The following is a 14,473-nucleotide window of genomic DNA, read 5'->3' as shown; positions in this document are numbered from 1 at the left end:
GAGTCACATTTGCACATCTCCAGTCTATGGGTACCTCCCCTGAGTCCAAAGAAGCTCTCGTAATTATGGCTAAGGGTTCGCTTACTTCCTTTGCTGCCTCCTTTAATATAACTGGATAGATCCCATCCACCCCGGGTGCCTTTTTTGTGTTTATCCTCAACAATTTCTCCTCTCAGTTATTACAAAATCATCTAGCTCACTGCCAGAGTTTACTTCACCTCTGACATTCCGCTTCCTGAATAACTCCTCATGTGTGAATGTAGATGCAAAATCCTCATTTAGTTTGTTAGCCACGTGAGCAGGATCCTCAACTGTTGAACCATCAATATCCAGTGGGATATTCAACTGTTGGATCCTCAACTGTTGAACCATCAATATCCATCAATATCTGATTCATCTCTTTCCTTCTAGAGTTTACATAAGTAAAGAACTCTTTTCAGTTTTTCTTTGCATCCTTTGCCAAGGATTTCTCATAATCTGCCTTTGCCTGCCTAATCTCCTTTGTGACTTGGTTACAGACCAGCTTATATCTATCATAGGCTTCCATGTCACCCATTAATTTATATATATCCCATGCATTTTTATTCTCTGCCATATGTCTCATTAGTTCATCTGACATCCATTTAGGCCTAAACCTTGAACAGTATTTCTTAGTTGGTATGTAAAGCCTAGTAGCTTCCAAGATAAGTTCTTTGAATGCTTCCCATTTTGAATTTGCTGTTGGTAACATCATCAGTTGGTCCCACTGTATAGAATTTGAATACTGTCTCAGACCATCGTAGTCGTCTTTACGAAAGCAAAAACCCTTCCCTTTACCCCTGATGGTAGTTACTTCTATGAGTAAATCCCACTTCAGCACACTGTGATCACTGCCACCTAGTGGTTCCTTTATCTGCAGATTCTTAATGCATGAAGAATCACTACTGATAATCAGATCAAGAGTATTACTCCCTCTAGTTGCCTCCCAAACATGCTGATGTAGAAAACAGTCATCCAGTAAATCCACAAAAGCCTTGCTGGTGTATGAGTGACCAACCCACAAATTCCAGTCAATATCTGGGAAATTAAAAATCCCCCATTATAAGACTCTCTGATTTACTGGCCCATTCTATTTCCCTGTACAGTTTCTTATTATACTCATCAGAGTCATTAGGCCTATAGCACACTCCTACTCTCAATTTTGATCTCCCAATGCTTATGTCAAACCAAACTGACTTGACACTGCACTGTCCAGCGATGTCGACTTGGTTCACTTCCTTGGATTTTATGTGTTTCTTAACTAATAGCATAACCCCTCCTCCCTTCCTATCCTGTCTATACACATTGTACTCCCCAAATTCCAGTTCTGCATTCCTTATATGTGTGTGACACCACATCTCTGATATCCCAACAATATCTGCCTTTGGCATTCACAGTTCTTTGGCTCCCACTAAACTTGTGTTTCGTAAGTGTTCCGTGAATATGTTGTGAGATGAAACATGTTCCGTAACTAAAAAAAGTTACGGAACACTGCTCTACATCTGTTTATTTTATCATTTGATTAAATTTCATCAACCATTAGATCTTAATTCCAGAGGAGAATCTCTTCAATTTTTTGGCCTACTAGACAACAACAACAGCCAGCAGGACCAATCTCCACCTCAGATTTTTAAAGCTATTATCTACTATTAGTTGGAAATACAGATAAGAGAAGGCAGTATGTACTGTAAGATCTCAAGACAGTTCACATGGACAGGTTATTTTAAAGGACCTTAAAAAATATAAACATAGGTGTGTGTGTGCACTGCAGAAAGGTTATTTGTTGATTGGGAGCATCTTAAAACTTGTTAAATTTGTCGGTCTCTACTCTACAGTGGAAAGCTTTTAAAATGCTCTTACTCTGTGAAGAATACTGGAGTGTCATACTATCTAACAGGTTTTATGGTAACATGTAATATCTTTTATTTTTATTATTATTTTTTTAAATAAGAACTGCTACATAAGGAGCATTAATTAAATTTTATAATTTGATTAGAGTATGCACAGTTTTACACCTTTAAGCAAAATTTTCAAATACAGTAGAACCCGGATAAGAAGTTTTCCAAGGGACTGGAGGTTTATAACTTCTTAAGCGGGAAAACTTATTAGAAGGGAAAATGACCTAAGGGTATGAAATATTAACTACACAAATTAAAATGAAAAGATACACATACATAAGTTAAAGATCATTTTTAAGTACTATTTCAGAATTTATAAATATTTTACTCTCTGCCTACGGGAAACATTTTTAAACTGAGGATTTCTAATTGCTTAACATTCTGTTCATTAAACTCATTACCAAGTTGGAAGGATGAGGCTCCTTTGGAGTTTCAACATACCTTAAAAGGTCACGATTATAATAAGACAGAGCAACAATCCACTAAGTGAGTAATTCAGAAAAATCAGAACTTAACAGCAAATGCTTCACTGTGCTTCACATGGATGACACTATCCAATTATTGATATCGATGAAAACAATTACAATATGCCACTTCCATTATATCAAAATGTTTATACTAAAAAGGTTTTAGGGCTGAAAGTCTCAAACTACGGAAAATTCACTAATTGAACAAGTTAGTGCATAGTTTCATTTTAGTTCGTAGTAAATCACCAAAGTAGATGGCATCGTTTTTGTGATATCATTGTGAATGCCTTCACAACAAGTTGTCCTGATATTGAACTACCTAGAATAAGCAACACTTCGATACTGGATTCTCGAATTGGCAACACTTTGTTAGTAGATTTTTAACGAATACCACTACCACCCAAGATCCGCCGAGAATAAGTAACATTAGTCTTCTCCATTGGCAAAGCATTGCTTATTGGAGGTAGTGCAATATTAGGACAACTCATTGTAAAGGCATTCACAATATGAGATGTAACAAAAACGATGCCAATTCATCTACTTCAGTGGTTTACTATGAACTAAAATGATGACTGGCACTAACTTGTTTGATTATTAAAACATTTATATTGTTTAATATTTTTTAATATTAAAAATAAAGCATTTCTATATATAAAAAACATATTAAGTGAGAAAACGTCATTATAATAATACACTGTGTATTCTTTATCACCAACTTTTTATGCAGGAAAAATTTTTACCCAGGAAACTTCTTATGTGGGAAAATAATACATTACAATATATAGAGTTGAAAGTGGGACTTAAGAAACCAAACCTAGTACAGGGGAAAACTTCTTATGCGGGAATTTCTTATCCGGGTTATACTGTATTTATTTATATTCCAAAAGTTTAGAACAGTTTTTGGTATTTCAGAAATAGAGAAAGAAAGGAAACGATCCCTTGGTAAAGCTGCTATTAGACCAAATTTTGAGCTTATAGATCACAATGGCAAACCATGTTCCTCTAAAGATTTCCTTGGACAGTGGGTTCTTTTGTATTTTGGGTTTACGCATTGTCCTGATATCTGTCCAGATGAAATAGAAAAAATGGTTTCAGCTGTTAATATATTGGGTAAGTTTTAAACCTTTTTCAAAATAATGCCAGATTTATGCTTAAAATCATATTATTTACTATGTCTAACCTGTAGCATTTACTGTTTGTCATTTTGTCTTCTTTCTTTTTAAAATTATAAATAATTCATTAGTTTCGTGAAGTTTCTTGTCAGTGTTAGTCTAATGTAATAGCATACAAAAGTACAAGCAAATTACAGCATAAGAGTTTAAATTAAATATATTGTATTAACAATACATTTCATATATATATATTGTTAAATTTACAGATATGCAGTTATGGCAACATTAATTTTATCAATTCCTTTCCTTTGAAACAAGTTATATCATCTTCTCAGATAGTTTCTCTCAAAGCAAACAAGCAAAACTGAAAAACTGCAACAAAAACATCCGGTGCAAACTGTTTGTTTCTTAAATTCTTTTCTCAACCCAGCATAAGATAAGCTATTAAATTTTAAATGCATTCCTTAGTTAATTGTAATTCTTAATGTCTTAAAACAACTAACATCCAAAACTTCTTTTTTTAACCCCGAAGTAATGGTGGGGAATCTTGTAATAACTGAGACTAAAGTGGAGGAGAAATTGTTGAAGATAAATACAAGAAAGGCATCTGGGGTGGATGGGATCTATCCAGTTATATTAAAGGAGGCAGCAAAGGAAGTAAGCAAACCCTTAGCCATAATTATGAGAGCTTCCTTGGACTCAGGGGAAGTACCCATGGACTGGAGATGTGCAAATGTGACCCCAATTCACAAAGCAGGATCAAAGGGTGACACAAGTAATTATAGACCTGGGAGCTTAACTTCTGTTCCCGGAAAATTAATGGAGGCACTGGTTAAAGAAGCACTGCAGGATCATCTAGACAAGACTTCAGTTATAGCTCAGACACAGCATGGTTTTGTTAAGGGGAAGTCTTGCCTGACCAATTTAATTGGATACTGTGATGCAGTCACAAAAGAACTGGATGCAGGGAATAACTTTGATATTATATACTTGGATCTTAGAAAGGCTTTTGATACTGTTGCACATGGAAGACTGCTGCACAAATTGGAGCAGTGTGGCATTCGAGGCAAATTGCTGCTATGGATAAAGGGGTGGGTGAGGGGGAGAAGACAGAGAGTGGTAATCAATGGACACTGCTCATCGTGGACTAATGTTATTAGTGGAGTCCCTCAGGGTTCAGTATTGGGTCCATTATTGTTTTCTGTATTTATAAATGATATTGATGATGGTATATCAAGCTTAATGTCCAAGTTTGAAGATGATACGAAGGTTGGCAGGGTTGTCAAGGACACTGACACTATGCTACTGCAACAGGATCTGGAAAGGTTGAGCAGATGGGCTTCGAGGTGGCAAATGAAGTTTAACATTGACAAATGTAAAGTACTCCATATGGGAAACATATGTAGTACTCACTGTGGTACTACACTGACATCAACACTACCATCAACACTGTGGTACTACATTGACAGTGGTAAAAAATGAAAGAGACCTGGGGGTGGTTGTGCAGGCAGATATGAAGTTTTCTGAGCAGTGCAGACGGGCTGCAAGAGTAGCTCATGGTGTCTGTCAATGATATACAGGAATTTTTCTAGCAGGGATAAGGAGGTGATTATTCCCTTGTATAAGGCAATGGTCAGGCCACCTAGAGTACTGTATACAGGTCTGGAGGCCTCATTTTAAGAAGGATGTAGAGATGCTGGAACGAGTACAGAGAAGGGCAACAAGATTAGTGAATGGAACAAAGGGGTGCTCTTACGAAGAAAGGCTTAAGTTTTGCAAATTACAGTGTCTGGGGACTAGGCACCAGCGAGGTGATCTGATAGAGGTGTATAAAGCCTTGAATGGTTTGAGCATGCTTAATGCTGATGGGATTCTTCCTCTTGCTCAGAATAATCACCTGAGAGGGCATAAATTCAAATTGAGGAAAGACAGATGTAGGATAGACGTGAGGAAATTTGCCTTTAGCCAGCGGATGGTTGGTTGGTGGAATAGACTTCCATCCCTTGTCGTGGAAGTTGATAGCCTAAATATGTTTAAGGCTCAGCTGGTCAGGTATTTCGAATGAACAGAGGGGTGAAGTGGAAGTGGTTATTTTTTATTTATTTATTTATTTTTTTTTTTTTTTGGCTGATGCTGCATAAGCTTGCTTTCTTGCATCAAATGCCTCTACTAATGCTAATCTCACAGGTGCCCTTCAAAAATAACTATTCCTGCCTTAACCATTAATCAGTGATTAAAAATCTGTATTTTTTTCTACCTACCTAAATATAGTTGAACTTTTACTGCTATAGTTTCTGAAGTGATTTTCTTACAGTATTCTGGAGTCAGTTGGATGCAAGAACATCAGGTGTCCTGCCATCATTTTAAGTCCCCCATTATAAGACACTCTGATTTACTGGCCCACTCTATTTCTCTGCACAATTGCTCATTATACTCATCAGATTGATTTGGCCTATAACACACACCTACTCTCATTTTTCCTTTCCCAATGCTTATTTCACATCAAACAGACTCAGCATTGCATTGTCCACCAACATCAATTGGATGCACTTTCTTAGATTTGATGTGTTTCTTAACTAATAGCATAAACTCTCCTCCCTTTCTGTCCTGTCTGTCCTTTCTGTACACATTGTACTCCCCAAATTCCAGTTCTGCACTGCTTATGTCTGTCTGACACCATATCTCTGATATCCCAACAATGTCTGCCTTTGATGTCTTGACTAGCACTTCAAGCTTATCGAATTTATTACCTATGCTCTTAGCATTGGTGTACATGCAAGTATACATGCACCTGTTTCTACTCTTAGTTACCCTAACACAGCCCATGTATTTACTTGTTCCACTATGACTCCCAACAGCCCAGGAAATCCCCATTGCCTTGCTTTCCAGGCTGCTGCTCAATTTCATTTCAATAGAAGTAATGCAAGAATCACATTTACCTCTGCCAGTGGCTACTGTTAATCTATTAATCTGTGTATTCCCCCCCCCCCAAGCTAGCAGTTTTCCTACCCATCTAACTCTGCCTCGATAGCATCAGCAAATATTCTTGCACCCTTTCTCTTTAAGTGTATCCCATCCCTGTAGAAGCAGTCTCTCCTGTTAACAAGCACAGATCAAGCTGAGAAAAATTCTACCCCTTGAGCCTTGCACAATCTCTCCAGGGCCGAATTGATCGACAAGGCTCTCATCATATACTCCCTCCTATCGTGTCTGGGCAGAAATACAGACACAATAGGAGGTGTCAACCATAACTCATGGCTTTTTTTCAGCATTGACTTGTACTTGTTAAGTAATTCCGCTGGTCTCCTACTCTTAATATCATTAGTGCCAACGTGTACAACAATATCACCTTGTGCCCTTAAAGGATGATATCTGCTCTACAACATCATCAACCTTTTCCCCTGGCAGACATACCCTGGTCCTGTTCCATCTATCCCTTTTGCACAATATGTTCTCTGTTTCCCTGACAATAGCGTCACTTACAACAACTAGTTCCTTTGGGACCAGTGCATTCTGCCTTGGGGTTTGCTGCTGTGTTGCTTGATGTTCAAGTGCAAGCTGTGGCATTGATGTGGGCAGCTGAGAGCTTGATGAGCCCCTCAATTTAAATCCTTCGTGGGCATCCACCCTATCCTTCAAACTCTCTTATAAGCCCATAGCAATGCTAAGGTGGCGCCTGATTTCCTTGCACTCCTTACATTGCGCGCACACACAAAGACCATGTCATGTCCCATTCCTGATTGCTCCACAAACATCAAACAACAGTGCATTTCAATAGACTGATTCAGAGGACAACTGCCCCCCCCCCCTCAGTTCTCCCCTGAGCCACAGCACTTTCATTAGTTTGAGCCTTTTGCTTTGCTGCTCTGGTCTGAGTCATGATTTCTATTCAAATTCAATAAAATTCCAATACAAAATATAACCCTAAACTTATATCCCAATGCAGTTATAACACTATATATACATATTTGTTTCTGTATCGAATGTTATCTCTGAGTTACGTTGTATGACTTTCTTATCCCCTGTCAACTTATATGTATTAATTTATGATATTACGTTTGTAAAAACTAGGTCGCTATATTTATTTAGTTAAAGTACAATTCAATGACAATGAAATTTAATAAGATTAATAAATTTTACTGATTAATTGATACTACTATACTTGCTATCTAGTTTTCCGTTAAACCTTACGCTGTCTAGTTCAGTGCAGATGTATCGTATAACCAACTTTCCTATAAAACAGGGGCAGCCAACTTAATTTGTGATGAGATCTACTTTTTTTCTTCAAAATGTGCGGCAATCTACCATCTCAAGAATTTCATTTCGCATGGTGAAAAAAGTTGATCAACACATATTGAAAAATATTGTTTATAAATTTTAAAATGAAATACAATTCAGAATTCTTATTTTAAATTCATACGTATTTAAAAATTTTAATTTATGCAAAGTTTGTGTCTTCGTGTCATCTGCCAAGCTTTCAAAATCGGGGATATACTGTGATAAGGCCAACCTTAAAGAATCTTCCATAAGAGTAGAGCGATCCTCCGTCTTTGTTTGTTTCAAATACGAAATGGCCAATTCACATAGATATGTGGAACCAAAACAGGAATTTAAAAGTTCACTGCATTTTTTTACATTTTGGTACTTCTCTCGGCAAACATATTTCCAAATGTTGTATTCTGATGATCTGACTTTTAGGAAGATATCATTTCGTAATGTAATAATTTCATTTTCAAGTAATATTTTTTGCATCTGAAAAATCTCGGAATTTTTCTGCAATTTGTTTTGTATCTCAGTCTTAAAGTATTAAATGGATAAGAAATATATTGAACAATGTCTTCAATTGTTTTAAAATCACTGAATCTGGTTTCAAAATCATCCACAACTTTCTCAGTTTCAGAAACATATTTCTCACTATTAAATTCAAAAACAGAACATTTTTGCAAATGATCTTGCATATTTGCAAAATGATCGATTTCCCCCCCCTTCTTTGATACCCTTAGCCATTTTCAAAAATTGATATTTATATGCAGAAATACTATTAATCAGTGTGTTGAAGTGCCTTCTAAATTTCCTTTTTTGGGTATAGCCACAGAAGCATTGCAAATCAAACAACATTTTTCTTTTATCATTACAAAAAAGTATTCTAGTTCTCACTCTTGATGAAAATGATACGTTTTGCTCTTTTTCGTAGTATTAATTTTAAATCAAAGGTTATTAAATTAATGTATAAGAACTGTCCAGTTATTAATATAAGAAGCTAAATAACAATTCGATGAAGCATTTTCACTAGACAAGCCTAGGCAGTGCAGCGACAAGAGTAGTCACTTGGTTCAGCGGATTTGTAAAAGCATATATATAGTGGGGCACATAATAATATTTATATTTTGACTAATCTGTTTTTATATATATTTAAAATTCATCGTGATCGGCCGAAATTAAAGCCGCAATCGACTTGTTGGCCACCCCTGCTATAAAATATTGGATCTTTGAATGGAAATTTCCATTGTCTCCCAGGAAGAAGAAAATATGGATTGATAGGTTTTAAGGCAAAGTTATGCTGTAATTTATTTTTTGAATATACAGGTATAATCCATTAGTTATTCATTATGCTTAATTATTCAGTTAAGCATACAAATAACATAATTTAAGCATAATTAATTTAAATGTAATTTAGCATAATTCATATGAATTTAACCAGGAGATCATACTGTTAATAAGACTACGTATTTAGATATTATTAAGTGCTTCACAGATGTAGTCAGAAAGAAGAGACCTCACCTTGGCAAGGTGAAAATTGAAAATTACTCCATGAAAGTTCTCTATTCATTGTGTGATTTTGTTCTCTATTCATTGTGTGATATCTTTTTAAGCATACACTGCCTACCTTATAATATCCTCCCTATTCACTGGACCCAGTATCATGTGATATTCTTATTTTTTACCTCTAAACTAAAGAATTCATTAAAGGGAAGACAGTTTTCTGGTAAAGTAGAAGTTATCACAACTATACCAAGCACAGTCGAAATTTCAGAAAAAGAACTTCAAAGAAGCTTTTCTAAAAATTATATAACTGATGGAATGTGTAAATTTAATTTTCTTCCTCTTCATCTCTGTTAAGCACAGTCTCTTCTGCAGCATCTAGATTCCGTGTATCTTCTGCTCTCTTTAAAAGTCACGAACTGCACTATTCAAAGTCACAATTATTTTGTATGGTCTCAAACAATCACAAGTTCAAGAGCACTGTTGAGATATTCCTAACCCAGGAATCTCTCAACGAAATACAGTGGACCCCTCTTTAAATCATACGTGAAAATCGGAAGAATATTTTCCAGTTAGCAAAATCAAAATAAATTTACGCTTACATACATAGCTTAATTAATACGTACTGCAATATGTACATACTAATTGATATTTCTGTTCACTGACTTTTTTTTTGTTGTAAAATTTAAAACAGTAAAAATGATAAGCAATTAATAACAAAGAAGACGGCATGCACCAGTTGTAACAAACATGATACGGAGTAATGAGTTTCTGAAAATTTATTTATGTTTTTTGTATGATTGAATATTTCATGGAAGGGGAAACACGTTTCACCATAATAATGTGAAAACCCACAGAATTCCAGCTATCGGTACTATAGCAAATGCAAGGAGATCGAGTTTACTACCCATTTATAATTGATTACACTAACAGAAAAGACCAATAAACTGGAAACTGCTAATTGTTTTTATTGTTTATGGTAGTGACTTCCAGAAATGTGCTTTAGAAAAATATCACAAAGGGGATAACAACTAGCAAGTCAACAGCAAGGATTCACAAAAAGGAATAGAAACGTTGAAAATTACATCTAACATAATAGTAGGGTTTTCCCAGCACAAAACCGTGTTAGAGTAAAACCTTGTTGTGTGAGGATTGCCAGAGTTTTCTTAATCGTGTTAGAGCGAAACCGTGTTGTAGAAGTACCATGTTATACGGGGGTTGCCTTTATTTAAGGTTATCATATTACAAAAATAATGACGGTTTTAATGGCATCATCTGTGGTGCAGTATTGCACTTCACATAGCTTGTCTCATTACTCTGCACATGCTACTACAGTGCCAATAGTATGAAGTGTGACATCCGAGAATATTAGTTACAGTAGTTGCATTCTGATATTTGCAAGAATATTAGTTAGTTTGCATTCTGATAGCGACAAAAAATTAAAATTCCAATAGTTTTATATCATATATGGTTTTGAGTATATTGCAAAAGATGGGCTGAAAATTTCTCAGTACGTTGTATGCCTAAAAATGCCAAGCAGTGATACCACTACCTTCTCAACTGGAACGACATATGAACTAAAACTACCAAAATCTAGCAAAAAAACTGGCGGAGTTTTTTTTTTTTTCTGCCAAGTGAGATTGGAAAGTACTGCAGCATACTTTCAGGAATCCATGAAGGCTCTGAAAGTTTTGTAGAAATAGCTTTTTTAATTTCAAAGTAAAAGAAACCTCACCATTGGAGAAACTCTTGTAAAGCCTTGCATTCTGATTGCTACCAGAATTTTATTTGGAGAGGAAATTGAGAAAAAAATTACAGAATATTTCCTGTCTAATTCTACAGTGATGTAGTGAATTGATGAATTATCTGAGGATCTCAAACTTTAAATTCTGCAAAAGATCAAATCAACCTTTTTTTGTTATTAGTAGTAGTAATCATGGCATGTGATGCAAGAAAGCAAGTGTATGTATGAGTTTAAGTAGCATCAGCCAAAAAAAAAAAAAAAATTCGCACAACCATTCCCTCTAAATGTTTGTCCAGTTCCTCATTAAATTTATTTAACCTATCAACTTCCACAATGACAGATGGAAGTTTGTTCCAGCAATTAACCACCCGCTGGCTAAAGGCAAATTTCTGCACATCTATTCTACAGCTGTCTTTCCTTAGGTTTGTAATCTCAACAAGTGGAAGAATCTATCAGAATTCAGCGTGCTCAATCCATTCAAGGCCTTATACACCTCAATCAGATGATCATCTTGCAGGTGCCTAGTCTCCAGCTGCTGCAATTTGCAGCAGCTGGAGACTAGGCACCTGCCTCCCTTCATTCTGCCTTGGCAACCAGCCAAGGCAGAGAGTTTGGTCAAGTTTGTGGTGAAATTGGATGATTTCTTTTTGGGAATGGGAAATGTGTGAATGTGTTGCTTTTTTTTTTTCTTGTTTTCTTTTTTTTTTTTTTTGTAGATGCAGAAGTGTGCTACCTTGCATCATTCTTATAACTGCTGCTGTTACAAAAAAAATAACAAATTACAAATGTTAACAGCACTGCCTTTCAAATTTTGAAAATGCCAGTCAAAGGACATTACACACCAGCTCAGATCATCTTGCCTCCCCTACTAGCTGTGTCCAGAAGGCAAAATACCAAATACCAATACCAAAATTTTAAAATGAAATGAAAATATGCTAAAAATATTCCATGATGAAGAAAAGAGACTAGAATGTTTCAGCAGGTCCTTTGACAGTTTCATTATTTTATAATGAAAATTCTCAGATCCTCTTAATTCCATATATAAAGCATTCTCCCCTTCAGATTTAATGTTTAACTTCTCTTGTTTGTTTATTGTGCATTTTCTAAGTAAACAGCAAAAGAGACTAGGCATCCCAGCTGGTTCCTCTCATATTTATGAGTAATACAGTAAAACCTGCCTTAATGGATGCCTCACCTCTTATTGTGGTTATTGAGGCTTGGGTCTTGGCAAGGAGTATTTAGATATTCAATTTTAGTAAACAACCTGGCCAAAACAGAACTCTCTAATACAGATATGATGTGTGGAAATGTGTGTGTGTGTCAGTTACACTTTCAGTCAGTTAATTACAAGGGTAATTGCTGACTGGGCTAACCGTTTAGGTAAAATGCCTACCTGGCAACCAAAGGTCGTGGGTTCGAATCCCGCCTCGGGCTTGGATCAAAGTACTGCAAAAACCTTGGGAGGTGCATTATGGCCACAGAAGCCGATGCGCCAATAACTACCAAAGGAAAGGAACAAGGGTAATTAATGTGTGCTTTTGTAGATCAGTGGGATTTATAGTGAAGGCAGGTGAAGGTCAGGATCATTGCAGTAATACCAATTAGACTTGTGATGGCCATAAATTATTAGATGGCACAGTATGTCAGTAATACATTCACCACTGCTGGTGAGAAATATTTACAAACTTAGTTGTACTGTCCCATACAGTTAAACTGGTATGCATCACTTCAGCAAGGCAGTAAAATTGCCAAACTGAGACAAAAATCAGTAATCTTGAAGCAGATGTAAAACTTTCTACAAAAGAATATTTTGTTTTACAAAATTTTGCCTTCTGCACATAGCTAGTAGGGGAGGCTAGGTGATCTGAGCTGGTGTGTAATGTCCTTTCACTGGCATTTTCAAAATTTGAAAGGCAGTGCTGTTAACATTTGTAATTTGTTATTTTTTTTTTTTTGTAACATTTGTTATTATCAAGTTTGTTACAAATGTTATTTTCAAGTTACACCTGTGAGGTATAACTTGAAAATAACATGCCAGCGTTAATAGTTGTTCTGAAATTAAAAATCTGTGATTTTCTGTATCTTCCTAATGTAGAGAAATTTTTACTTGGTATAGTGTTTGAATTTCTATTTATCGTTTTCCCAGAATTATAGCATGAGTGCACCCAGCAGGTATAGTCCCACCATTTTTGTTTTACTCATAGTAATGGTAGCTTGAGAAACTGACTGGTACTCTCTCATATAGGTTTGGAATTATGTTTCTTTTCAGTCTGTTGTTATTTAAAGACCTCTTCCTATGTGATCTATAGATATCAATAGTTTCAATGGTCATAAATGATGTATTTTTGAAAAATTCATCTGAAAGATTCGTTATTATTTTTGATTAATAAACATGGTAATGGAAAGTGATAATTGCTCTTCTGAGTGATTATCACTTACATATGAGTAATCACTTTCCATAACATCCCTTGAAGAGTTAACATGCTTAATCACTCAGAGTTAGCAACATGCATGCCAAATTTTTTAAATAAAATTTTAAAAATAGAAGTTAAGAACAGTATTTACAAAATTTTACCTTCTGCACATAGCTGGTAGGGGAGGCAAGATGATCTGAGCTGGTGTGTAATGTCCTTTCACTGGCATTTTCAAAATTTGAAAGGCAGTGCTGTTAAATATATATATAATTTTTTTTTTCCAATCTTTTTAACAACTATTTATACACATTAAATTAGCATTAGCATGATTTTTAAAACTGGAAAATGGAAGAGACTAATAGTTTCTTTATATTTTATACATATAACTTTTATTTTAATTTTTAGCCAGTATTAATAGTATATATATATATATATATATATATATATATATATTTTTTTTTTTTTTTTTAAATAAAAGGTGTAAAAATCATGACATTTTAATAAAAAAAAATTTAATTTTTTTTATTTAAAAGCAAAAAATGCATACTATACATACATATGGTACTGCATATTGAAATCCATTGAGAAAAGATCAAATGTTCATATACTCCAAGCAGAGTTCAAAAAAACTCTTAACTTTTTGAAGAAATTAAAAATAAAATTTGCTCCTATCAGATGTAGAGCTACAAGAGTGCAGAGTTAAGTATATCAACAAAGGGTGCATTATAGCCTCAGTTGCTAACTCGTCAATAAAACCTAAACCAAACATCAACTAAGAATGGTTTATTAATTAAGAAAATTAAATAATATTTAGTACGTAATAAATTTTTTAATGCAGTACATGTAATTAAACATAAATAGATATTTAGCTCATTTAAGAATTATAAGTGAAAAATAGTGTTGGTTAAACGATTCTATATATAAAAAAAAAGAGGCTATGTTAAACAAAGTGCTATTGTGAAAGAGCACTATAAATAATGTAAATACAAGGTTGTATTTTTATGTTGGTCACCACATTGCTGCATTTTGTGCTTTTATCCAAGCATTTGATATTCAT

General features: G+C 35.0%; 1 protein-coding gene across 2 annotated transcripts in view; it reads left to right on the top strand.

The window, feature by feature from the left end:
* Positions 1 to 14,473, top strand: part of Scox (Synthesis of cytochrome c oxidase) — a 307,125-nt gene that overhangs the window by 100,485 nt on the left and 192,167 nt on the right. For both annotated transcript variants that reach the window (XR_016546732.1, XM_090369369.1), the window contains exon 4: positions 3,296 to 3,493. Coding sequence is in view for 1 of the 2 variants with exons in the window: in XM_090369369.1 (XP_090225495.1) it covers positions 3,296 to 3,493 (198 nt within the window). In the remaining variant the exon portion in view is untranslated. The remainder of the gene's footprint in view (positions 1 to 3,295; positions 3,494 to 14,473) is intronic.

Source organism: Mastigoproctus giganteus, chromosome 3 (assembly GCF_048544385.1).
Source record: "Mastigoproctus giganteus isolate SK-2022 chromosome 3, ASM4854438v1, whole genome shotgun sequence".
Classification (NCBI taxonomy): domain Eukaryota; kingdom Metazoa; phylum Arthropoda; class Arachnida; order Uropygi; family Thelyphonidae; genus Mastigoproctus; species Mastigoproctus giganteus.
This window is presented reverse-complemented; position numbering and strand designations above follow the sequence as displayed.